We start from the raw sequence: 24,475 nt of genomic DNA on the forward strand, positions 1-24,475 counted from the left end.
TCTTATTTTTCTTAAGATGAAAACAGGTGTTGTATGTCCTATAATAAAGTATCCATACTTAAAAAAACCCATTATTTTATCAAAACACATAACTAATTTTATTAATCTAAAAATAACCAAATGCTCAAAAACCTACTTGCCCTTGAATTTGCTGTTTTTGCCTTCTTTTGCAGGAAAATGATGTTAGCTACTATCAGGCATCACTGATTTGGTCTGTTAGATATTCAGAATAAGCTTTGGGAAGTAACTGCTCCAGTGTAATAAATAAAGAAAACAATAAAGGACTCTTCTAGATCTTACTAGAAGATATGACCATGGTGGGATTATAAAAATACACCAGCAGTACCAAGGAAGGCACACAGTATAGCACCATTTTCAAGTTGCCGAGATAGCAACTGTTCAAGAGATAGCAACCTGGAGGGGGACTTGATTGCCATTATTAATGCGGTTTAAATACGTGGAAGGAACTTTGCAGAGCTTCTTAGTATGGATACGCAGATACGGCTATATAAACAATGAATGTGGTCTGATAGTCAATGGTCCCGTTGGCGCTGTAGGATAAGGCTCGGACCTTCATGCGATAGGTCTCCGGCTCTCGTAACGGCCGTGTAGTGTACACCACTCCCTTCAGATTTTCATCCCTTAAGGCGAAGGGAACTGTTTGTTCCTCATCCACCATGAGGAAAGTTGTCCTGGGATGCATTACTCCCTCCTGCGTGTATGCCACCAGCCGGATGAGATCTTGATTGGCAGCTATTCCAAATGGGAGGGAGACAAGTTTATATTCCAAGGCATATGTGCTCAAGGCACATTCCAGATCATTGGGTGGACAGTTCTTGAGGCAGAACCTAAGGAATGGCAAACAACAGGAGGAGAACATAGTTTATCTGGCTTGGGAGCAGGAGGAGGGAGGGTGCAGGTGATTACAACCCAACATTCGGCATTCAGTGCGGGGAACAGTGACTGTAAGAGGAGTAAGGCTCACCCCATGTTCCAGGTCACTAACGCAAACAAGATGCCAAAGGGAGAAGAAAATATGCTGTTCCAGAATCAAGTATCCATCTCCCTGCACTCTTAGAAGTGTTGAGCTCTTGAAGAAAGCACGAATACCGTAAGAATACATGCGCTTCCTGGGGGTAGAGTGGGCCGCTGGGGAGTGAGTGATCCAGGGCTCAGGTACCCTAAGTACTTGCTCTATCACTGAGATACCCGCTGGCCCCAAGAGAAATTTCTTTAAAATGAAAAGTCTGGAAATAAAAGCATCTGTACGTCTATTGGAAACAAACATGGCTTTTAAAATCATAACATCTATCCTAATGCTGTTTGAAAGCTAAAATAAAATATATTGATATTTGGCTTATTTTTCTAAAAATAATACAAATTCAATTAGAATTCTGGGGATGGGGGACAGCCTGTTATAATTATCTTCCATATTATCTTTTTTTTTTTTTCTTCTTTGTGGTAGTGGAGATTGTTCCCAAGGGCATTCTACCTCTGAGCTAAACCTCCAGCCCTTTTTAACTCTTTTTTGGTACTAGGATTGAACCCAGGGGCAATTCTACCACTGACCTACACCCTAAGCCCTATTTCTTTATTCTTTATTTTGAAATGGGGTCTCACTATGTTGCGAAGTACCTCACTAAGTAGCTGAGGCTGGCCAGGAACCTGTGATTCTCTTGTCTCAGCCTCCCAGGTACAGGGATTACAATCGTGTGCCACCATGCCCAGCTAACCTTTTGTTTTGAAATAGGATCTTGCTAGGTTGTTGAGGCTGGCTTCAAACTTGTGATCCTCCTGTGTCAGCCTCCCAAGTACTGGAATTATGGGTGTATGCCACCATATCTGGCAAAAGCTCTATTTTCTTTTTCCAGAGCCCATACTGCTTTTTGAGTCATACTAACTTTCAAAGTTTGCCAGTAATCAGGGGATAAAAAGGACCATTACATGAAGCTATAGATTGTTTACTCATAGTCTGCTTAGACATTTCATAAGTCTATAATTTTAAATTTTCCCTTTTTTCCCCCCTGTTCTTGTAAGACCAATTACACACAATGTTTGTGGTGGATTCTGGGACATCTATTTTGGACCATGGTACAGTAACTTGGTAGACATGACCAAGAGGAAAACAAAGTGTGGCCTCCCATGAGGACTGAGTCTTAGCAACACTTTCTTTGCAGGGAATTTCCAGGATGAACATTATCACTTGCTTTTGAGCATCCTGTCACCTTGGTACCCAGACAGGGTACAACTTTTTTGAAAGAGGAGAGAGCAAATATAAGAACAGTCTGTTTAGAAGCCAGAAAAGGCCATTTCAGACAGCAGGAAATGTAGGCAAGGCAAGGGGACCCAAGGCAGACTGTTGACTCATCCATTCTCTGATGGGGTGTTGACTCATCCTAACACCAGCAGGATACTTCTTGGGGGGTTCTACATGTTGAGAGTATATACTTATCAGCTGGAGGCAGCACTAGTAGAAACTGGAAAATTTCAAAGAAAGTGGGGGACTCTGTCACTCCATCAAGTGCTTGTAGCTGAGGAAGACTTCTGGCTGTCAGTGACATGGTGATTTCCTGCTGGGGACGGGGTTCTGGGAAACCCTGGCAGCCGCAAGTAGATTGCAGCAGCTGCTGCATGGTGACCTCATTTATTGCCCATTCACTGAAGAAGGAACACCCTGTCACCCCACCTCCCCGTGGGGCTATTGACTTCCTGTGAATTAAACTTGACCCAGACCTAGACCTAGACAGGGCTTGTGTTGGTCAAGATGGGGGGTTTTCATCAGAGGGATGTTGGGGTCGAGAAGGGAAGACATACCCTGACACAGGATGGCGTTGGTAGTCGGGCGGGCAGGGCGTGTCAATGCACTGGTAGCTTCCTCTCATGTTGAAGCACATGCGGTTGGGCCCACAGCGCACATTTTGCTCCAGGCACTCGTCCACATCTGGAAAGGACACAGGGAACACATGGTGGCATCAGCAGTGGGGGCCGAGAAAGAACACAATAAGCCAGGCCTGGTGGCCCACGCTTGTGATCCCAGTACTTGGGAGGCTGAGACAGGAGGACCACAGGTTCAAGCCCAGCCTCAGCAACTTAGCAAGAATCTCAGAAACCTAGTGAGACTCTGTTTCTAAGTAAAATATTTAACAAGGAATAGGGAGTGTAGACCTGAGTTTCAGTCCCAAGTATCCCCAGTAACACACACACACACACACACACACACACACACACACACACACACACACAGGTTTTAGGGATATTCAACTGGAATATAGAGGCCCTGGCTTGTCCTTGGGATTCAACTCAGTCTACCTAACTTAGCTTCAACCACAAAAGGGGGGGATCATGATTTCTGGTGAATTTATTTCCCAGAATGCTCTGAGGTTATGTGTCTTTAGCATATTGAAAAGACTTCCAGAAAGAGGAGCTCTAGAAGTAGAAACTCTCCTTTGAAGAACTCTCTGGTGTATTTTGTAATTGGAAAACGAAGTGCCCTGGAGTTTTGTACAGCAAGTAATACTTTGAATGCACTATGAACATACTCTTTTTTTTTTTTTTTGTGATACTAGGGATGGAACCCGGGGTCATTCTACTTCTGAGCTACACCCACAGCCCTAGATTTTAGTCTTTTTATTTTTTTTGAAACAGGGTCTCGTTGAGTTGCGAAGGGCTTTACCAAGTAGCTGAGGCTGTCCAAGAACCGCGATCCTTCAGTCTCAGCTTCCTGAATGCTGGGATTACAAGCGTGTGCCACCACGCCCAGCTCAAACATACTAAAAATTTAAAGAATACTTACATTTTGTTTTAAAGTGAAGGATCTCTTTAAAATTTAAGCAATTCTTCCTTGGTTTTTTGTTTTATAAATTCAAGTGGTTGCGTGTAGACATGAAAGAGTCAAGTAATCAATTCAAAGGACACTGTATAGGTAGTTGAGGAGACAGGCAAAAAATCAATAATGAACAGGATGGAATGAATGAGCCAGGGACTGCATTCAATGGAGCAGAGTCCAGCTGCACCTGGCCATGCTGAGGCCCACTTCATTCGTATGGCAGTGGAGAGAGACATGGGGAAATACGCCGAGAAAAATACTTTTTGTGTGTGCGTGTGGTACTGGGATTGAATCCAGGGGCATTCTGCCTCTGAGCTCCACCCCCAGTCCTTTTTTTATATTTGGAAACAGGGTCTCACCAAGTTGCAGAGGGCCTCACTAAGTTTATGAGGGTGGCCACAAACCTGCTACCTTCCTGTCTCAACCTCCAAAGTACTGGGATTACAGGCATGCACTACCATGGCCAGCCTTTTTGTTATTTTCTACAACAAGTCATTAAGCAGAAAACCACTAAAATCTCCAGAAGAAGGAAATGTTAAGAGAAAAAAAAGATATATTTTTGAGCTTTTGAAAATGTGTGTTTATGAGCCATAATTCTTAATTTGGGATCTATAATGATATTTGTTCACCTATGCATATGTACAAGCAAGATAGAGAGATATCCATAGAAGTTAATATTTTTTTTGTGTGTGTGTGTGGTAAAAGAGATTGAACCCAGGGCCATTCTACTCTGAGTTATACCCTTAGCACCATTTCATCTTTTATTTTGAAAAAGGGTCTCACCAAGCTGCTGCTGGACTGATTAAACTGCTGAGGCTGGCTGAGAACCCGTGATCCTCCTGTTTCAGCTTCCCAAGTACTGGGATTACAGGTGTGTGCCACCACGCCTGGCTACTTGCTTGACTTTTTAGATACTCGAATGTGCTGAAATGGTGACATAATGTCTGCTCTGTTATGAATTTTAATTAGGACTAGTTTTCCTGACAGGAAATGAAGCACAATGTGGAATGAGTTTTTATTTTGGTTCAGTCTTCTTGCCCATTTTCTTGGTGAACCAATTTCTTTTATTTTTATTTTTATTTTTTTAATTTTTATTTTTAATTGGTGCACTGTATTCATACATCATAGTGGGATACATACTTTTGTAGACATACATGCACACATTGCCCAGTCAGCCCCCACCCGATCCCCACCCCATTCTCTCCCTATCCCTCCCTCCCATGCTTGGCTTAGTAGTTGACATCTAGTATTATAACAATTTATCAAAAATTAAAAATGATAATCTCACATAACAGTTTCATTTGTCTGATACCAAGCTTTTGATGACTTAAAGATAACATTTCAATATTTCTTTTTGCTTTCTTTCTTACCAGAGAATCTATTTTTTCTATTTTTTAGGTGAAACTATCATATATTTATATATTTATTTTTAGAAAAAAAATCTATCCTAATATGGAATATGGATTCTAGGTACCCACAACGATCTTGAAAAAGAACAAAGCTAGAAGATGTATATTTTCTGATTTCAAACCATATAAAGCTACAATAATTGAAACAGTGTAGTACTATTCTAAAGGCAGATATATAAACCATTGGAGTTAAATAAAGGCCTAGAGCTAAATTCTTCCCTATATTGTCAAGTTATTTTTGACAAGGTTTCCACGAACATTTGGTGGTGGGAATAATAATCTTTTAACTAAATATTGTTGAAAAATAATAATTACATGGAAAAGAATAAAATTGGACCCTTACCTAATCCCATATACAAATATTAACTCAAAATAGATAAAAGACCTAAATATAAATCTTAAGACTATAAACTTTTAGGAGAAAATCTGGGTCATAAAACCTCACAACATTGAAATTGGCATTGATTTCTTGGTTATGATTTCAATGGCACAGGCAACAGAAGAGTATACAAACTCCCTAAAAAATAGAAAACATATTGTATATCCAAAGACAATGTAAACAGAGTTAACAGTTACTAATAGAATGGGATAAAATATTTCTAAATGCTATATCTGAAGGTATATTAATATTCCAACTAGAAATCCTAAAAATTAACAACAATAAAGGCAAACAATACCCTTTACAGATAGGTAAAAGACTAACATAAGTAATGAATCTCCACAGATAACCAATCTTAGTTGTCTGTTGGATGGAAAATCTTGTTTCTCTAGTTCTGATGTGTGTTACCTATTTCTTCTTTATAGTTAATCTCTTTGAGTATTTTCTCTAGTGCTGGTTTTGAAGACATAAATTCCTTCAGTTTCTGTTTGTCATGGAAGCTTCTTATTTCTCCATCTAATTTGATAGAAAGTTTTGCTGGGTAGGAAATTTTTGGCTGGAAGTTGTTTTCTTTCAAAATTGGGAATATGTTACTCCAAGCCCTTCTGGCTCTCATGACTTGGTTTGGGAAGTCTGGAGTGATTCTAATTGGTTTGCCTCTGAATGTCACTTGGCCCTTTGTTTTTGTTGCCTTTAAGATTCTCTGCTTGGCTTCCACATTGGTCATTTTGACAATTATGTGGCATGGGGAACCTCTTCTCCGATCCTGTCTAAAGGGAGTTCTATATGTTTCCTGGACCTGCGTATCGACCTCTTGCTCTATGTCTGGAAAATTTTCTGCTATTACTTCCTTGAAGAGATTGTTGATCCCTTTGGTTTCACTTTCTTTTCCCTCCTCTATTCCAATTATTCTTAGGTTAGCTCTCTTAAAATGGACCCATATTTCTTCAAGATCAGATTCCTGCTGTCGGATATTTTTTCCTAGATTAGAAACTATGCATTCATTTTTGGAATGATCATCTTCTAAGAGCGAGATTCTGTTCTCCATGTGTTCTAATCAGTTGTTTGTGCTTTGAATTGAGGCCTTTACTTCATTAATTGCATCCTTTATCTTTTTTTGGCTCTCTCTGAGTTCTTTTCGAAGCACCACTATTATTTCTACAGTTATTTTCCTGATTTGATCTTCTAGAAATCTCTGATTTTCTGTTTTATCGGGTTCTGATGTTGTGGGGTTGTGAGCATTCATTGCTCCAGTATTATTCCTCTTTCCCATGATTTCGGAAGTTTGTGCCTTCTCTGGGTTCTTCCCTTGGGTCACTATGACTTCACTTAAGGTGTTCTGGATCTCGAGTCAGTAGTATCTCAGACCCCACTACTCCTTTACTGGGTTGTATCACAGAGTCTCCGACCCAAAGAGTCGATAGAGGCTGCTTTAGACTGTGGGGGGTGCCAGGTTGCACGTTCTCCTATGGTGTGATATCACTGCCACCACCCCTCTCCCACTGGGTCAAGTCCCAGTGAGTACAGTACTGGGATTTCTCCGCTGTGGCCCACAATTTGACTCACTGTTCTTGAGTACGCAGATGTAGCTGTACTGAATTCGGTGAATTCGGTGCTGTTGCCGCCGGTGGCAATATGGCGCCGCTGCTACGCCCTCGGCTATGGGGCTGGCGTTTTTTTTTTCTTGGTTTTGATTTCCACTCTGAATCCCTGCAGCGTGTGCTGAGCTCAGCCACTGGGAGCTTTAGATGCCCTCTGCGCCAAGAAATCCCGCCTGGCTGTTCCGCAGCGTCTCCCCTCGGCTTGCTGTGGCCGTCCCGTGAATTCGCTGGTGCTGCCAGCAGTATGGCGCTGCTGCCGCGTCCTCGGGCATGAAGCCGCATCCTTGGGCGTGAGGATCTCCTCTGTGGCTCTGTTCTCAGTCCGCTTTCTCTCTGGAGCCTGGTGATTTTTTTTGTTTCTCTGGTGATGTTGTTTTCTGGCTTTGAAAGGCGCTGATTTTGTGGTAATGGAGATTTGTTGTTAGCGGGGCTCTTAAGCCCCGCTTTTCTCGGTCGCCATCTTCCCGGAAGTCACTAACAATTAAGTTTCTGAGAGCCTAAGTAGCTGAGGCTGGCTTTGAATTTGTGTGATCCTCCTGGCTCAGCCTCCCAAGTACTGGGATTACAAGCATGCACCACCATGTCCGGCTAGGAAATACCCAGCGCTGGCCTGCAAAACCCAGACCCCAGAAGTTTCAAAACCAGAAGCGTGAACATGCTGGAATGAGGGCATGGGCCGGGAGCTCAATCTACCATTTCATAGGTATCCCGCGCACCTTGGTGAACCAATTTCTAATTACGATTTTATTTGTCAAGAATGTTGCATCTCCTTGGCAAATTAAGATTGTATCAGAATGAATCAAAATGTCACCCAGGGACATGTGAAGGAAATCCAATTATCTTCCTTTCCCTCAATAAAAAAAAATTCCCTTCACACTCATCCTCAAAATTTCATTTTATTTCTAACTTTTGCAGTGAACTCATGCAGAAACATGGAGGCCAGTGGACAGCAGGGACCTGCGATAATGGCGGTCTGGAGACACATCCATTTGCATAATAAGAACCCTTTGCTTATCAAGGATTCTCACTGGCTGAGTATGCAACTATAAGGAAATATCAGAGCAGGGTGTAGTGGTGCATACCTGTAATCCTAGTCTTGGGATGCTGAGACAGGAAGATCACAGGTTCAAGACCAGCTTTGACAACTTAACAAGACTCTGTTTCAACATAAAATATAAAAAGAGCTGGGGGTACAGCCCAGGGATAGAATGCCCATGGGTTCAATCCCTAGTGTCTAAATAAATAAATAAATAAATAAATAAATAAATATCAGAACCTAACATGCAAGGTGTTTGTCTTTTTTCCATATATGTTTCACATATTAGCTTTCATACAAAAAGCTTACATAAGGACTGTGCTTCCAGGCAGCTGGCCCTCTGTCTTTGGTCTATTACTGCCTCTTCAGGATTAAGTACCCTTCAGACGTTTAGGATTACTTCAGGATTAAGTACCCTACTTTCTGTTCTTACAAAAAGAAGACAACAAAACAAAACAAAAATGACGGAAAAAATCCTCAGAAATCATGTTCTTATATTCTATTAATAAACAGTGAGGTGATATCTGGTTTTTACTAAAAATTACAAGAATAAACCAAGCATGGTGGTGCATACCTGTCATTCTAGAGTACTTGGGAGGTTGAGACAGGAGGATGGGAGGTTCATAGCAGCCTCAGCAACTCAGCAAGGCCTCAGTAACTTAGCAAGACCCTGTTTTGAAATAAAAATTAAAATAGGGCTAGGGGTGTATCTTGGGGGTAGGGCTAGGGGTGTATCTTGGGGGTAGAGTTCCTGGTTTCAATTCTTAGTCACACACACACACACACACACACACACTTCCAAGAATATTATAACAGAAATCAAATGTATAATAGTGCTATGAGAAAAGAATCCTAAAACGAGCGGAAATAATTTTATGTTAAGTAGCTTGAGAATACACAAACACATTTAACCACGTGCTTCTGGATATTTAAAAGAAAATCATTTAGGATAAACATGCTTGAAAGATCTGTCTCAAAGAAAGTAGAAGTAATTCACATTCTTGGTAAACACACGGTTTACCAAGTAAACATCCACATCCTTGGTAAATTAGGTTTTTTAAAAAATAAGGATGGACGAGAACACTGGTTTCTAGTGCAATGCCAACATAAGGTTTCTAAATGTTCAGAATTCGATTAGTTGTACAGACTCTCAGCCTTGTTCTCTTCAAATTTCTCCTCACTGATCCTTAGGCAGATCCTGATTGGCCACGCTTTTGTATTTTGTGTTTCGTTTCACAGTACAGTAACTTCCACTTTTGACAAGAATCAATCCCTGTCCTCATTCCATGCTGAGTTCACTTAAATCCTCCCCTTCCTTTTTATTGACATTTCTATCACTAACATACCAAGCTTTAAAAAACAACAACAAAACCCACAACCTACGTGAATGAAAAGCGGTCTTTTGCTCCTCATAAATGCCTCAAACACTTTCTAAAGCTAGAAAAAGACCCTGAGTTCATCTTTAAAAAGATTTCTTCCAACGGGTGTCACTGTGGGCTCGCGTGCCTTTTCAAAACCACAAAAAATATGTAACCCATTTAAACTGCAAACATGTCAAGTGACGCCTGTTTCTGATTTGCTCACGGTATTTTCCACTCTGTGGCACAAATAAAAGCTAAAAACGTTTTGAGCTACAGGAGTGACAAGGGTCATTAAAAAATAAACTGGCAGAATTTAGAAGCGAAGAAAAAAATCTCTTTAATGAGAACACAATATAACCCTTTAAGATCTGGCTCAGGGGGTTTGTGGTTGGGTTGGTTATTCCAAATACCCAACAGTTTCTGCCCTGTTCTCTTCCTCGGTGCCTGGGCCATGGCGAGGGAGGGTAGGGGTTATGCTGAGCATCTGCGCTCCTTCTCAGATATCTCTAGGTAGAAGAACTGAGGCGGGTCCAAAACTTAGACTAATCAGTGCTCTAGGCTGCTGCTGCCACAGCACAATGCCCCTGGTGCTCACAGCATCTTAGGAGAGACAATGGACCACTCTAGACCTGTAAGATCTGAGGTCGAGGCTTAGCACTGGTCTCTAGGACATTAAGGATAACTCCGAGAACTAGTACGACTTTATAAAGTCTTAATCTTTTGAATTTCATTAATTTCTGTTATGTACAAACTATATCCTTTTTGAAAATATAGTAAATAAAAATCTTCAAACAATATGAGCAGCAATTGGGTTGGGATTGAATTTTCTCTCTCTGGGATTCACAAAAACTTGCTAGGAATGCTCATGGAAAATGTATTCTCAGAGCCAAAACCGGGATGGGCAATGAAATGACTGAGGTACCATGAGTAGCTCCCCTCTCGCCCCACACACTCACGCTCCTTGAGAGTCACAGCTGAATCACATGGGCTGCAGAGGAACCTAAACTTGATGAAAACTTTTGCCCCCACCTGTCCGTCCCTGAGGATTGCAGATTCACATCCACTCTCAGCAAATCAATGAGACCCCTCGGCAACTTAGTGAGATCTTGTTTCAAAATAAAAACCAAAATGTGGACAGGGGACATAGCTCAGAGGTAAAATGCCTCTGGGCTCAATCCCTAGCACTATTTTTTTTTTTCAGTACTTGGGATGAAACTCAGGGCCATTCTACTTTGGAACTCCACCCCCAGCCCTAATATTTTATTTTTAAACAGGTCTCACTGAGTTGCAAGGGGCCTCACTAAGTAGCTGAGGCTGACTGCGATCTGCAGTCCTCCTGTCTCAGCCTCCCAAATGCTGGGATTACAAGCGTGCACCACCACACCAGGCTTTAGTACTGAAATCTTTATTAAAAATTTAAAAAGAACAGTAACCAAAAAGGAATCAAGCTTACAAAGAACAGTTTATGGAAGATGTCCTAAAATAACATTTCTGACCATTATCCAGAGCAACTGCTATCTCACTTACGTCAACAGGTATAGACATATGAAGGGCAATCATTTGTACCCATTGTGCAGAAAGTAGTACTAGTTCTCAAAGTTATCCTTAATGTCCTAGAGACCAGTGCTAAGCCTCGACCTCAGATCTTACAGGTCTAGAGTGATCCATTGTCTCTCCTAAGATGCTGTGAGCACCTTAAATACTTATTAAAAAATAAATTTAATGAAAGAGAAAAATGGCCAGAGGTGGTGGCGCACACTTGTAATTCCAGCATTTGGGAGGCTGAGACAGGAGAACCCCGGTTTGAGGACAGCCTCAGCTACTTAGGCTCATTGCAACTCACTCAGACTATATTTCACAATAAAAAATAAAAAAATAGGGCTGGGGGTATAGCTCGGAGGTAGAATGTCCCTGGGTTCCATCCCAGTAACACCACCACCAAAAAAAAAGGGGGGGGGCTAGGAGTATAGCTTGGAGGTAGAATACCTCTAGGTTCAATCCCCAGTATCAAAAAAGAAAGAAAAATGTAAAATAATACCTCATGCTGTAGTAAATTTATGAAGTCCTTTTCTCATTTTTCCTTCCATCTTAGAAAAATTGTGAAAAAATGTTTAAAGAGGACTATTCCCATTAAGTTTTAAAAATACTTTTATTGGTCCATTATAGTCTCAGATCATAACGCAGTTCAGCATGACAGGGAGGTACATGCAGCACTGGGTGGGCTTCCCTCTGGCTCTTCCACTCCTCCTACTCCCCCCTTCCTCATACAAGATACTGAGATTGGCACTGGCATCCTCACATATGTATACAATGTCAATGGAAGGGATTCCTTCATTAATTCTCCCTCTCCCCCACCTCCCTCCCCCAGAACATCTGCCTGGCGCCACTTGAGTTTCTTCCCTATTATCTAAAGTCCCTCTTATATAGCAACGACTCCCTAGTCTCCACATATGAGAAAACATCTAATCCTTCACTTTCCATGGCTGGCTAATCTCACCTAACATCATGCTCTCCAGGTCCCTCCATTTTCCTGAAAATGACATAATTTTGTTCTTTATTGCTGAGTAGAATTTCACTGTGTGTGTATCACATAATATATAATATGAACTGGTTTGGGCATTCTTATTTCTCCAGATAAAAGTGTATAAAAATGTTTCTCAACTCTTTTTCCTTCCTTCCTTCCTTCCTTCCTTCCTTCCTTCCTTCCTTCCTTCCTTCCTTCCTTCCCTGCCTCCCTCCCTCCCTGCCTCCCTCCCTATCTCCCTCCCTCCCTTCCTCCCTCTTGTGTGATACTAGGTTTTGAACTCAGGGGCATTCTACCTCTGAGCTACACCCCCTTTTTTTAATTTAATTTTTTTTTAAACTTTTGAAACAGGGCATTTAAATTTTTGAAACAGGTTGCTGAGAGTCTAAGTAGCTGAGGTTGGCTTCAAACCTGTGATACTGCTGTCTCGGCCTCCCAAGTACTGGGATCACAAGTGTGCACCACCACGCTCAGCTTGAGCTGTTTCTTATTGTTTCTCTCCCTTGAAAGAACAATGTTGAGACACAAGTCTGACCAAAGAGAATGGGAAATAAGGAAAGAAGTGGACACCACTGGGGGAATAATGATCCACAAGGCCCCTCCCATCCTCCCATGTTGGTTTTGGTCCGTCAGCACTAGGCAGCCAGCATCTTCTCACCTTGGCAGGTCTTCCCGTTGAGCATGAGCTGGTACCCAGGCGGGCAGATGCACTGGTAGCTTCCGATGGTATTTTTACACTCATGCTGGCAAACATCTCTATTCTGACATTCATCGATATCTGTTCAGAAAAAGAGCAGAGTGTGCGATCAGACAAAACAGAGGCCGAAGCTGTTGCAGGACACACTAGAGACAAGTTGGTAATATTCAACAGAAAAACTTCTTGGTGATTTTGTACTTGTGTTTAAAAATGCTTAGGGCTGTTTTCTATCAATATGCGTTCTGTAAAAATGTTAAATAGGATACACTATACATGGTGCTTTATTGTAAAATATGGATATCTCTTCATCATCTTTATAAACATATATAAGCTGAGGCCCTAAATGGGCCATTTTGTTACTAGGAAAATAAGTTAGACTGGAATGTTCAGCCGTGGTGATATATTTGTAAAAGGTCCTAAAACACTAAAGAATGAAGTTCTTGGCAGAATGATAGAATTCGCCTGAAAGGGAGACTTTATCTTGAGATTATATGGAAAATTAAAATAAAATTTTATAGGCAAAATTTGGTTTTGGGGGCATTTTACATCTGAGCTACGTCACCAGCCCATTTTATTTTATCTTATTTTATTTTTGAAACAGGACAGCTGAGGCTACTGAGAATCTCACTCAGTTGCTGAGGCTGTCCCCGAACCTGCAATTCTCCTGTCTCAGCCTCCTAAGTACTGGGATCGCAGGCGTGCACCACCGTGCCTGTTTGTTTTTATTTCATTTAAACTTTAGCTGCCTCGTTTTCGCTCTGCATCCTTTCCCTTCTAACACCATGCATAGCTCTGCCATACACAGATATCACTGATTGGAGATGTTCTTGTTTTTGTGATAGGAATATACATCAAACTTCTCATATAATCGTAAAGTGCTGATGGGAACAACACAGAGATAGTCGTCCTGTGTTTGCCAGGCATTTAACTTCTCAAGATCTCAATGGATTCTTTTGCCAACAGGAGACATTGAGGCCATCTGCCCTACTTGGAAGGTTTGTATGAGGTAAGATAAGGGAAGTCAGTTCATAAAGTAAAAGGGTCGATCTCCCATTACTAAACATAACCAAGAAAATGGCAATAAAAGTGAGAATAGATGATAATTCAAAATTAGTTGATATTTGCTTTCAGGGATGTGGTTTTGAAAGGGATACTTGAAAGGGATGTGGTTTGGGAGGTCTTAGATGTCCTGTCCTGGTATGTTTTGCTTTGACTAATATTTAAATTTTCTCATGGTCCCTGAGCAAGCTCTAACTGGCAGAAGGCTAAAGAGGACACGAAGAGGGAAGAGGTGTGCTGGAGGACAGAGCTGCAGAGAAGACGAGGGGAAGACTGAGGCAGCTTAGAGCAAGATGATCTTGCTATGTTGTACATGCTAAGCCTGTGTTGTACATGCTATGCCTGTGTTGTACATGCTATGCCTATGTTGTACATGCTATGCCTGTGTTGTACATGCTATGCCTATGTTGTACATGCTATGCCTATGTTGTACATGCTGCGGACATAATCACAATGATTCAAGATCCACCAATGCTAAGTATTCTTTGTATATTTGTCAACGTTTTGCATCATTTTTAGTTTGCCAAAACATTCATTCAGTAATTTATGTTAGCCATTTTTGCTCTTTCCTGTTAAAATCTGCTTTGGCCTAAAATGATAACTTTAAATTACATTATACTCCAAGTAGTTAACATGGAAACTCTCAACATATAAATTTTCTCCAGATTATATGTATAAAGTATAATAGTATGTGTGCAAAGCATAGTATAAAAGTATAACATATATTATACATACACACTTTTATTGGTACATTGTAGTCTCACATCATAATATAGTTCAGAGCAACAGAAATATCTATGCATGCACACAGCACCTGGTGAATTTTAAAGTGTACTTGAACATAATTTCTGCCTTCAGAAGCAATGAAATGTTCATTTTTTCCTGCGATGATTTGGAATCAGCTCTCTTTTATAGTTTTTAAATTTTATTTTATTTTATTTTGGTGGTATGGGGATGGAACCCAGGGGCACTGTACCTTTGAGCTACACCCCCAACCCTATTTATTTGTCTTTTTATTTTTTGAAACAGGGTCTCATTGAGTTGCGAAGGGCCTCACCAAGTTGCTGAGTCTGGTAAGGAACCATGATCCTCCAGTCTCCGTCTCCTGAATGCTGGGATTACCAGCATGTGCCACCATGCCTGGCTGGGAAACTTTCTTAAAATGACTTATGCCTTCTTCAGATGTGTAAGGGGAAATTAGCTAGATGATGCACAGTGTAGGGGGTGACTTAGTTAATTTGTCCTAGCATAAACAAAGATTTTCAGGTAGGAGACTAAAGGTACAACAGAAGAAAAGAGTGTATCTGAAATGAAGGCTGAGCCTGGTAGGGTGATAGGTCAGGGAATTCCTCCTGTGAGAATGAGCTTGTGAGAGACAAGACGCCAGGTGTCAGTCCCATCACTGACAGAACAGTAAGAAAATATAATTAACGAACAGTCAGGTTAAAATTGCCAACACTCAACCTGGCGTGGTGGCACACATCTGTAATCCCCGTACGTGGGAAGCTAAACCAGGAGGATCTCAGGTTTGAGGCCAGCCTCAGTAACTTAGCAAGACCTTCAAAAACTTAGTGAGACCCTCTCTTAAAATAAAACATAAGCCGGGCGTGGTGATACACGCTTGTAATCCCCGTGCTTGGGAGGCGGAGACAGGAGGATCGTGCAGGAGGACCCTGTTTCCAAATAAAAAAATATATAAAATAGGTCTGGGAGTGAAGCCCGGAGATAGAAGGGTTTCCAGGAACCCCAGTACCACACACACACAAAATAAAAAATAAAAAATAAAATAAAACATAAAAAGCGCCATAGGCATAGCTCAGGGGTAGAATTTCTCTGGGTTCAATCCCCAGTAACTTTCTCCCCACAATCAATGTATGTATGTATGTATCATCTATCTATCTATCTATCTATCTATCTATCTATCTCTATCTATCATCTATTTATCATCTATCTATCTAATCTATCTATCTAATAATCTACCTACCTACCTTAACACTCAGAATAATTGGAATGTACAGATTTAGTTATTATGCATTATTTGACCATTATGGATAAAGGGCTGAGCCCTGTGAATATACTCAGTAATGCTCAAAGTATAAGCAAGTTGCCTGTCCACAGCTTGGGGAAGCTAATGACAAGGGAGAGGTTCTCTCATCCTTTAGAATAAGCTTCAGGGACATTAGGATATCAAGACAGAAGAGTTTTGGGAAAATACGATCCTAAAGAACGAAGGATCTGAGAATGCTCAGAAGTCAGAGAGCAGATCTGAGAAGCTGGGTCCACTGCAGGTTGACCAAGAAAGCATCCCTGAAAAACCTAATGCAAGAACAGAGCTTAGAGAAGGTGTGAAAAAGAAAATAAAGAAGTCAGAAGAAATCCTTAAGATGTTTTTTAAAAAAGCCTACCTAGTGGTGAGTAAGCAAACTATAAAACGCTTAAGAGAACTAACTGTAAAGAAATGGAGTTGGCAGAGTGGTTTTTGAATTGCCACAAAATTTATTTCCTTTTTTCCCTCCCTACTTCCCTCCTCTTTCTCTTCTTTGCTTTCTTTTCCCAAACAATAAACCGTGGGATGCATTTCTGTTTGCTGCCTGCCCTTGGTGCCTGGCCCCATGACATGCGTACCGTGCATCCTCACAGAACGCGGAGCTAAATGAAAGACAGATGGCCATGTTTACAGACTGAGAGCAAGGCCTTGGTTCCTAAGTTGGGAATTGTGCTGCACTTTTGCAAACACGTGAAATTACAGACTTGTGAGTTTAGAGAAAGACACTGAATGCACTTATTTTAGAGCTATGGGGATGACTGCAATTTGGTCCTGGCTTACATTATCTTTTCACTGACACACAAAATAATCTGAGAAGTCCTAAGAGGATCGTGGCGCTCCCAGCCAATGGGACACCTAGTAAGCTCTGTGGCTTTGGATAAGTCACTTAAATTACTCTGCTCTCAGTTACCCCTTCTGTTAAGCACACTTAACAAACAATATTAAGACCTTGGTTGTCATATAGAACAATTGACTGAGTAGTTAGCTAAAATTTTCATTTTTGGGGGTACTGGGTATTGAACCCCAGGGTGTTCTACCTTTGAGCCTAATCCCTGGCTTTTTACATTTTTTATTTGGAAACAGAGTCTCATTAAGCTGCTGTGACTAGCCTTGAACCTGTGATCCTCCTGTCTCAGCCTCCCAAGTACTGGGATTACAGCATGAGCCACCATACCCAGCTAAACTTTCACATGTGTGTGTGTGTGTGTGTGTGTGTGTGTGTGTGTGTGTGTGTATGTGTGTGCATGTGTGTGCGCGTGTGTATGTGGTGCTTGGGATCAAACTCAGGGCCTTGCTCTTGCTAGACAAGCACTCTATAACTGAGTGACATCCGGCTAAATTTTCATTTTGAATCTACTGCTTTTGCATCCATTAAATGTAACCATAACCTAACTGTATTCTATTATGTGATAATCTGTGTGCTTTTAGAAAATCACATTCTGGATACCATGGACACTTATTTCTTTAGAGCATCCAATTTGGTAATACTTTCAGGGGTGACGGGAAAGAGAAACCATTAACATAACACAACACACTCTTGGAATGCATACCTGTGGATGCATCATTCATTTGAATAAAGTTTGTAATACTTTGAGGAGCCAAGGCAAATGTCTTGAAACTTTTGAGTCATCCCAGACTTGAGAACAGACGGGAGTCTCTGCACCCACATAAGAGCCGGTGCTGTACACACACTGCACTGCTTAGGAAGTGAGCCCCCAGCAAGGAAACAACACAGCTGACATTTACCTACACATGTGTCATGGCTTGCCTCTGAGCCTTCAGGGCACGTTTTTCTACTATCCCTTCTAGTCCTGGAGAAAGACGTTCTGCTGTTCCTAGACTCTGAGTAGGAGCTGTAGAGATGGGAGTACTGTCTGTAAGGCTGTGGAGGTTGATAGTTGTTTCTCACGGGGGAGAAGCGTGCCAGGTTATAGCTACTGTACGGAGGGCCAGAATCTGGCAGCCTCTCCAATCCAGCGCAAGATTTCCCGTCCCCTAATAAATGTTGTCCTGGGGGACAGAGACACTTGAAGCTGCCGGGGGTGTTGGAGCACTGGTATGCACACGGTTTGGGCACTTGTTCACATTCATTAATGTCTGCTCGTGTGCCCCGATACATAAAAAAGAGAAAAAAAATACACACACATATACAGACACACACAAAACACAGGAACAGAGAATCAGTCTGTGAAACACACGAAAGACATTGTTACCCTCCAAAGCAAGGAAAACAGTCATTTCTTCCCAAATTCTGTTTGAGAAAGCTTTAATCACCCCGTTATAAATATATGGAATGATTCTGTGATTCTCCCTAAACATCACTTCATAAAGATGAGTTTTATTTAAACGCTCATGTTGGGACAGGTGGCTCAGAAAACCAGACAGCTGTTCTGTGAATCCCGTCTCCTTTTACTTTTGGCTGTGAGGGCCTCCAGACATACTGAACTCTGTATTCAGCTCTTTCTCCTTGATTAGAAAAGCCACTTGGAAGTCCCATCAGTTTGGGCCAATTTGTCATACATATTTTCATGGGATGGTATATGGAATATTGGCATTTTAAATCTTGCAAGTACTACACTCAGCTTTCTGAATTCAACTAAGTAGGGGCATGCTAAATTGTTGAAATTTGTATATCTTCCTCTGGAAACAAAGAGGGAAAAATCCCAAATTAATACAATTTTCATGAAATTGTCATTATTAAAGTCTCAGTAGTAAATCTCTTTAAATGATATGAGTACTTTTTAAAAAAAATGTTTTTTTTAACAACTTGTTCTTTCTCTCTCTTTCTATTTTCTTTTGGTACTAGGGATTAAACTCAGGGTCATTCTACCTCCAAGCTACAGTCTCAGCCCATTTTATCTTGAAACAGGGTCTCACTAGTTTTCTGAGGGTCTTGCTAAGTTTCTGAGGCTGGTCTTGAACCTGCGATCCTTCTGTCTTCCGCCTCCCAAGTCCTGGGATTACAGGCATGTGTCATTGTGTGGCTCTGCCTCTCTTTTTTGACAAACAGATCCTTCAGATGGATTTCTGTTTTACCCGGTTGGTTGACAATATTAGAAACATTAATATGTTTAGATATAATTTTTATAAACATGTATCTACCTTGATGCTCAATGGACTCTTTATGTAAGTGAACTTCACGTTTTTGCAACCATGCCTGCCCTTCTCTGATGGTTCTCCACTCAGCAGCCAGAGTGATCATCTCCAAATGCCAATCATATCACAATGCCTTCTACTCAAGGCCTTAAATGCTTTCCCTTCACACACATAAAAGAAAATCTAAATCTCTAACATGGTGTCTTTTTTGGGGGACTGAACCCAAGGGGGTACTCTGAGTTACACTCCCAGCCTCTTTTTTATTATTATTATTATTATTATTATTATTATTATTATTATTATTATTATTTTGTCTAGAAACAGGGTCTTGCTGGATTACTAAAAGTCTCCTTAAATTTCTGAGGCTGCCCTTGAACCTGTGATCCTCCTATCTCAACCTCCCAAGTACTGGGATTTACAGGCGTGCACCACCACACCTGGCTACTACGGCCCCTCTACTCTCTGCCCAACCTTGTCCCAGGGGCAGCAGCCTCTGGTGTTCCTTGTTTATGGCATGCATTCCTCTCTGGGGACTTCGCCCCCTGTCCCCTGAGCCTGAACGGCACTTGCACAGACCTTCAATATGTCGGCTGCTCTATGGTTTCACTCCGTTTGTCACAGGCTGCCTGGGACATGGTGCTATGTCTGAATCTGGCTCACTCTTTCGCCTTACCCTGCTTCAGTTTCCTTAGAGAGCTTAGCACTATGTGAAACGATACTATTTATCTTGAGATTCTTTTTCTTCTCATGGGCGGCAACTCTATGAGGACACAGACCTGCTCTAGCCTGCCTGGTGGTGTTTTCCCACAATCTAGAGCAGTACTCAGTACAAATTAGGTGCTCAGTCCATGTTTGCTGAGTTGATGAAGGAAGAGTCTTGACCTGATGTGTGCAATCAAGGCATAGTGGGTTGAAACAAAAAGTGTCACAGAAGAACATGAGATCTTTAATCCAGAAAACCTATGTTTAGAAGCTAATACCAGTCTTCACTCTGTTGGAGGGAAGGGTGGAATCACATCTGTTTTTGAATTTAGCTATAGCATCTATCACTAATGCCTCTGCTCTTCCTATAATTACAAGTTTTAGATGCAGGAATATTGTCACAACTACAGACTTTGAAATTATCTATCTTTTTTTTTGTATGTGTGTGTGTGTGTGTGTGTGTGTGTGTGTGTGTGTGTGTGTTACTGGGGATTGAACCCAGGGGGCTGTTCTTCCTCTGAGCTGCATCTTCTGCCTCATTTCATTTTTTTTTTTTAATTTTGAAACAGAGTCTCACTAAATTGCCAAGGGCCTCGCCAAGCTGCTGAGGCTGGCTGTGAACCTGTGATCCTCCCATCTCAGCCTCTCAAAGACTGGGATTACAAGCATATGCCACCATGTCCAGCTTCTTTTTTTAAAAATTAATACTTTTGAATTAATAATCAAGCCAAGTGTATCTTATTTCAAAAGATTAAAAAGAAGGCAATAGACATAAAATAACTTCTTACTAAGATATCAACTCACCAAGCCCCCAAAATAAAAAACAATAATTTTGTCAAATTTGTCCAGTAATAATGTCAAAAATGGAACAGGTACTACCAAATCTGCCTGTAAATTACCCAAGTGAATAGAATCCAGGCACCGAAGCCACATTCTTTAACATATTGTCACAATGGCAAGTAAACAACATAAAAATGCACAATAAAATTAGTAAATATTGCTTAAAATGTATTTAGCAGACAAGACTTAAATGAACATTTCTAATGTATTTAAGGCAGCGGTGCTGCATTATTCTGCCCCGCAGTCCAGCACCGCACACAAACTGCAGGTCAAATTAGTGAACAAGTAAACACATTTCCTTTTGAGAAGTCACTGTTATCGCTGACCAAGATGTTAAATGACATGTAAATTACAATACATAAGTAGAAGACTAAAGTGATATGTTACATACTTCTGCTATGAAAAATCATGCATTTAAAAAGAGTTTCTGAGAATGTCACTGGCCTGAACATTTGCAAAAGAATGTTCAAGTTTCTAAGGATGATACTGGCTTGAACATAGTGCAAAGTGCTATGCTAGGGACTAAATCACACCAGAGTTAAGTCTTTACGGGAATATTTACTGTAACTAATTGTCTAGTAGACAAGGCAACACATTGCAAAGGCAGAGTATGGAATCTGGAAGCTCGTGTTTAAAAGCCTACGCAGTGTCTTTACTGTATTTAAATTTTGTGAAGAAGAATGTCCTTTGATTGGTCAGTTTCTTGATTATGAATCCATCCATTTTTTTTCTTTTTTTTTGTGGTACTGGGGTTCCTGGAAGCCCTTCTACCTCCGGGGTACACTCCCAGACCTATTTTTTATATATTTTTTTGAAACAGGGTCTCTTACGCCAGCGCGGCTGGCTTTGAACCTGCACGATCCTCCTGTCTCCGCCTCCCAAGCGCGGGCATTACAAGCGTGCGCCACCACGCCCGGCCAATCCATCCGTTTTTTTAAAAAAGCATACGGCTACCTATTTATGGATATTGTCTATTATCTGCCTTTTTATATTTGATTAGAACCAGGATGGAAACAAATAGGCAACTGTGAAAATTGGAGACTTTGGGCACAGGGATTGACACATGGTGAACACTAAAATATATGATAGATAAAATGATAATTATCAATTCATTAAAATCATGTGTTCATATTTTAATCCCTCATATCTAAGTTTTCATACTACAAATACTCAAATAAAGTGCACCTATGCAAACATTAATGTCATGTGCACAGGGAAACCATGAAATATTCTTGAAACTTAAGTTGTCACAGCAATCTGAACCTCTCTTTTATATGTATGGTGCTTTGTAGAGCCCTCTCTAAATGACTATATTAGCACTTGCAACATCAATATAAATTAAACTCAATATGAAGTTCGAAGACGTATCTAAACTACTTTATGAGCTACTTACACCACCTTATATACCTTCAAGGTATAACAAAAGAGTGTGCCAGGGTAGAGAGCAGTGCTAATCAAAGTCCTGGCTAACTATGTCAGTAGCTTTACTACATCCTAAGAGTCCCCATTCACTTACCCATGCAGGGTCTTCCGACTCCTTGAGACCGGTAACCTCTCGGGCACACACACCGGTAGCTGCCTCTCGTGTTCTCGCATATTTGATTATATCTGCACTGATGCGTCCCATCTCTACATTCATCAATGTCTACAGACATAGAGGCAACGGAAAGTAATAACATCTCCTCTTTCAAAACCCGAAGTCATTGTCTTTCAAATGAACACTCTGTTGAATTGCCCATGGTTGTGTTCCTGGATATGAGGTTGGGATCCTATCGACCCAGGACTTGGAGACAAATCCCAGCTCTGCCTCTTAATTAACTGCCTCTTTTTCTTGCTTCTGCCTTCTACTGTGAAAGGGTTTTATTCTCACCTTGTTTTTTTTGCCTCCTTCTCTATACTTCTGCCTCCTTTGGGCATCTTGTTTATAATAGCGATTGGTGTTTAATGCAGATTAGAGCTACAGTCCTAGATCATTTCGGATTTGCAGTCCCACACCTCCAATGCTGGCTGGACTCCATTTTCATGGGTTACTGGTACTTCTTATCTTTACTTCCTTATTTATGATAGCACTCCCGTTTTTCTAGCCAGACAGGATGCTAATATCAGAATATCATTATTTTGCTATTCCATTTGCCAAGATTGAATAATTCTGTGTCCTTCCATCTAAACCATAAAACTTCACATTTCCACTCCCACCAAACAAGATTTTTTCTCTAGCTTCTTCAACAATCTTCTCATCTTTCATCTCATCTCACTTCTATTATTTTACATATAACTGTAGAGTCAGTATTTCTAAAAAAATATGTAAAGCAGCATGTAACTAACTACACATGATGCTCTGAGTTGACGGCTACTCTTTAGTTAAGGAAAATATTTACCTATATCCATAGCATTAGAACGGAAAGTCTTTGAAATCTAAAAGTCCAATCCCACACTAGTTTTTTTTTAAAAAATATACTAAATCTCTCTGTACCTCAACAATGATCAACAAGTGGCCAATATTCATTTATTTCTATCCCTGCTGATACTCCTATCATATAGGTCTGAAGTGAATCCAAGGTATAACACTTCAAATAAATATTTCAGAATGGACTCTTTCTTAAAGAAAAAATGTTATTTTTTTACACAGAGAAAAAAACTAAAATTTCTTTCTGATTATATGACTTGTCCAAGTGATCAGGCTGTTGAGAAGGAAAGATACAGTTTAACAGTCTATTCTTATGTTCATTTATTTCCTCTTTATACAATAAGGGCTTTCATTTTTTTTTTTTTTACCATCTCCACCAATTAACATCCCATTTAAGTCTGTATTTAACTTCCATCCACCTTTGATTCTTATTAGATATGGTCACTCTCTGGGGTACTCATATACAATTTTATTTTTATCTCTTATGACATTTTGTTCTGCCTTGAATTGTAGGGTTTTCTTTTTCTTTTTTCTTTTGGTGGAAAGAGTGGACTAGGCCAATTTAACCTGATAAATGCTAAGTACACAAGGTCTACTTTGTTTTGTAAATTCTGGTCTGTAATTCTGCCAACTTTGGTAGGCTGGTACAGAATAGGCATGCAAAGAACATAATTTAATGTTCTTTGTATAACTTAATTTATTTTCTAGTCATTTGAATTGACATTTGCTAACTCAGTAGGCTGATATAGACTAGACATAAAAAGAATAAACTTCATTTTATTGTCTGGTCATTGATTCAACTGTTAAAGAATATCTAATTCTAAAATAATTATATTTTAAGCTTTTATTAAATCTCTATACAAGTTTAATTTTTCTTAAGTGTGAAGTTTTAAACATATATGCTAAATTTCCTATCGGAAATAATGTGAGATATTAAATTCTACAAACCAAATATGCAATTGATGGGAGCTCAAGTCTCCATGGTGAGCTTCCGTTTCCTGATCTTAGGACCATGATCTTACAGCCATGATCTTAGGACCCTAAGATCAATCACAGTAGGAGTTAGAAATACCAATGGAGAAAAATGTCCTTGTTACCTTAAAAGAACTCTCATCATTATCTTTACTTGACTTGCTGATGGTAAATGAATCTATCACTGTCATAGCCAGACACTCACCAATGCACGTCCCATTCTCTGCCTTGGTCATTCCATTTGGACACAGATCGATGCACTTGTAGCCACCGCGCGTGTTCTTGCAGTGCTGGTCTGGTCTACACACATTCTGTCTGCACTCATTCACATCTTGATAAAAGAACAAAGGCAGTGCAGATTGAGAAGATAATCTCTTCCACTTTTCCAGGGATACCATTCCTTTGGCCTGCCTGCCTTCCTTCCTTCCTCCCTCCCTCTCTTCCTTTCTTGTGGCATTGAGAATTGAACTGAGGGGCATTTTACCTCTGAGCTATACCCCCAGTCCTATTTTATTTTCT

The 24,475-nt window shown here is 40.6% G+C and overlaps 1 protein-coding gene across 1 annotated transcript in view; it reads right to left on the bottom strand.

Annotated features, from left to right (window-relative positions):
• Positions 1-481: 481 nt before the first annotated feature.
• The window catches only part of HMCN1 (hemicentin 1), a gene marked incomplete at its 3' end in the record, with an annotated part of 469,132 nt that continues 445,138 nt past the window's right edge, over positions 482-24,475 (bottom strand). The window contains exons 102-107 of the mRNA XM_080699395.1: positions 24,162-24,287; positions 22,094-22,222; positions 17,686-18,036; positions 12,795-12,914; positions 2,815-2,941; positions 482-848 (exon numbers count right to left, since the gene is read on the bottom strand). Of these exons, the coding sequence (XP_080555521.1) occupies positions 482-848; positions 2,815-2,941; positions 12,795-12,914; positions 17,686-18,036; positions 22,094-22,222; positions 24,162-24,287 (1,220 nt within the window). The remainder of the gene's footprint in view (positions 849-2,814; positions 2,942-12,794; positions 12,915-17,685; positions 18,037-22,093; positions 22,223-24,161; positions 24,288-24,475) is intronic.

Source organism: Muscardinus avellanarius, assembly GCF_963383645.1.
Source record: "Muscardinus avellanarius genome assembly, chromosome: 7".
NCBI lineage: Eukaryota > Metazoa > Chordata > Mammalia > Rodentia > Gliridae > Muscardinus > Muscardinus avellanarius.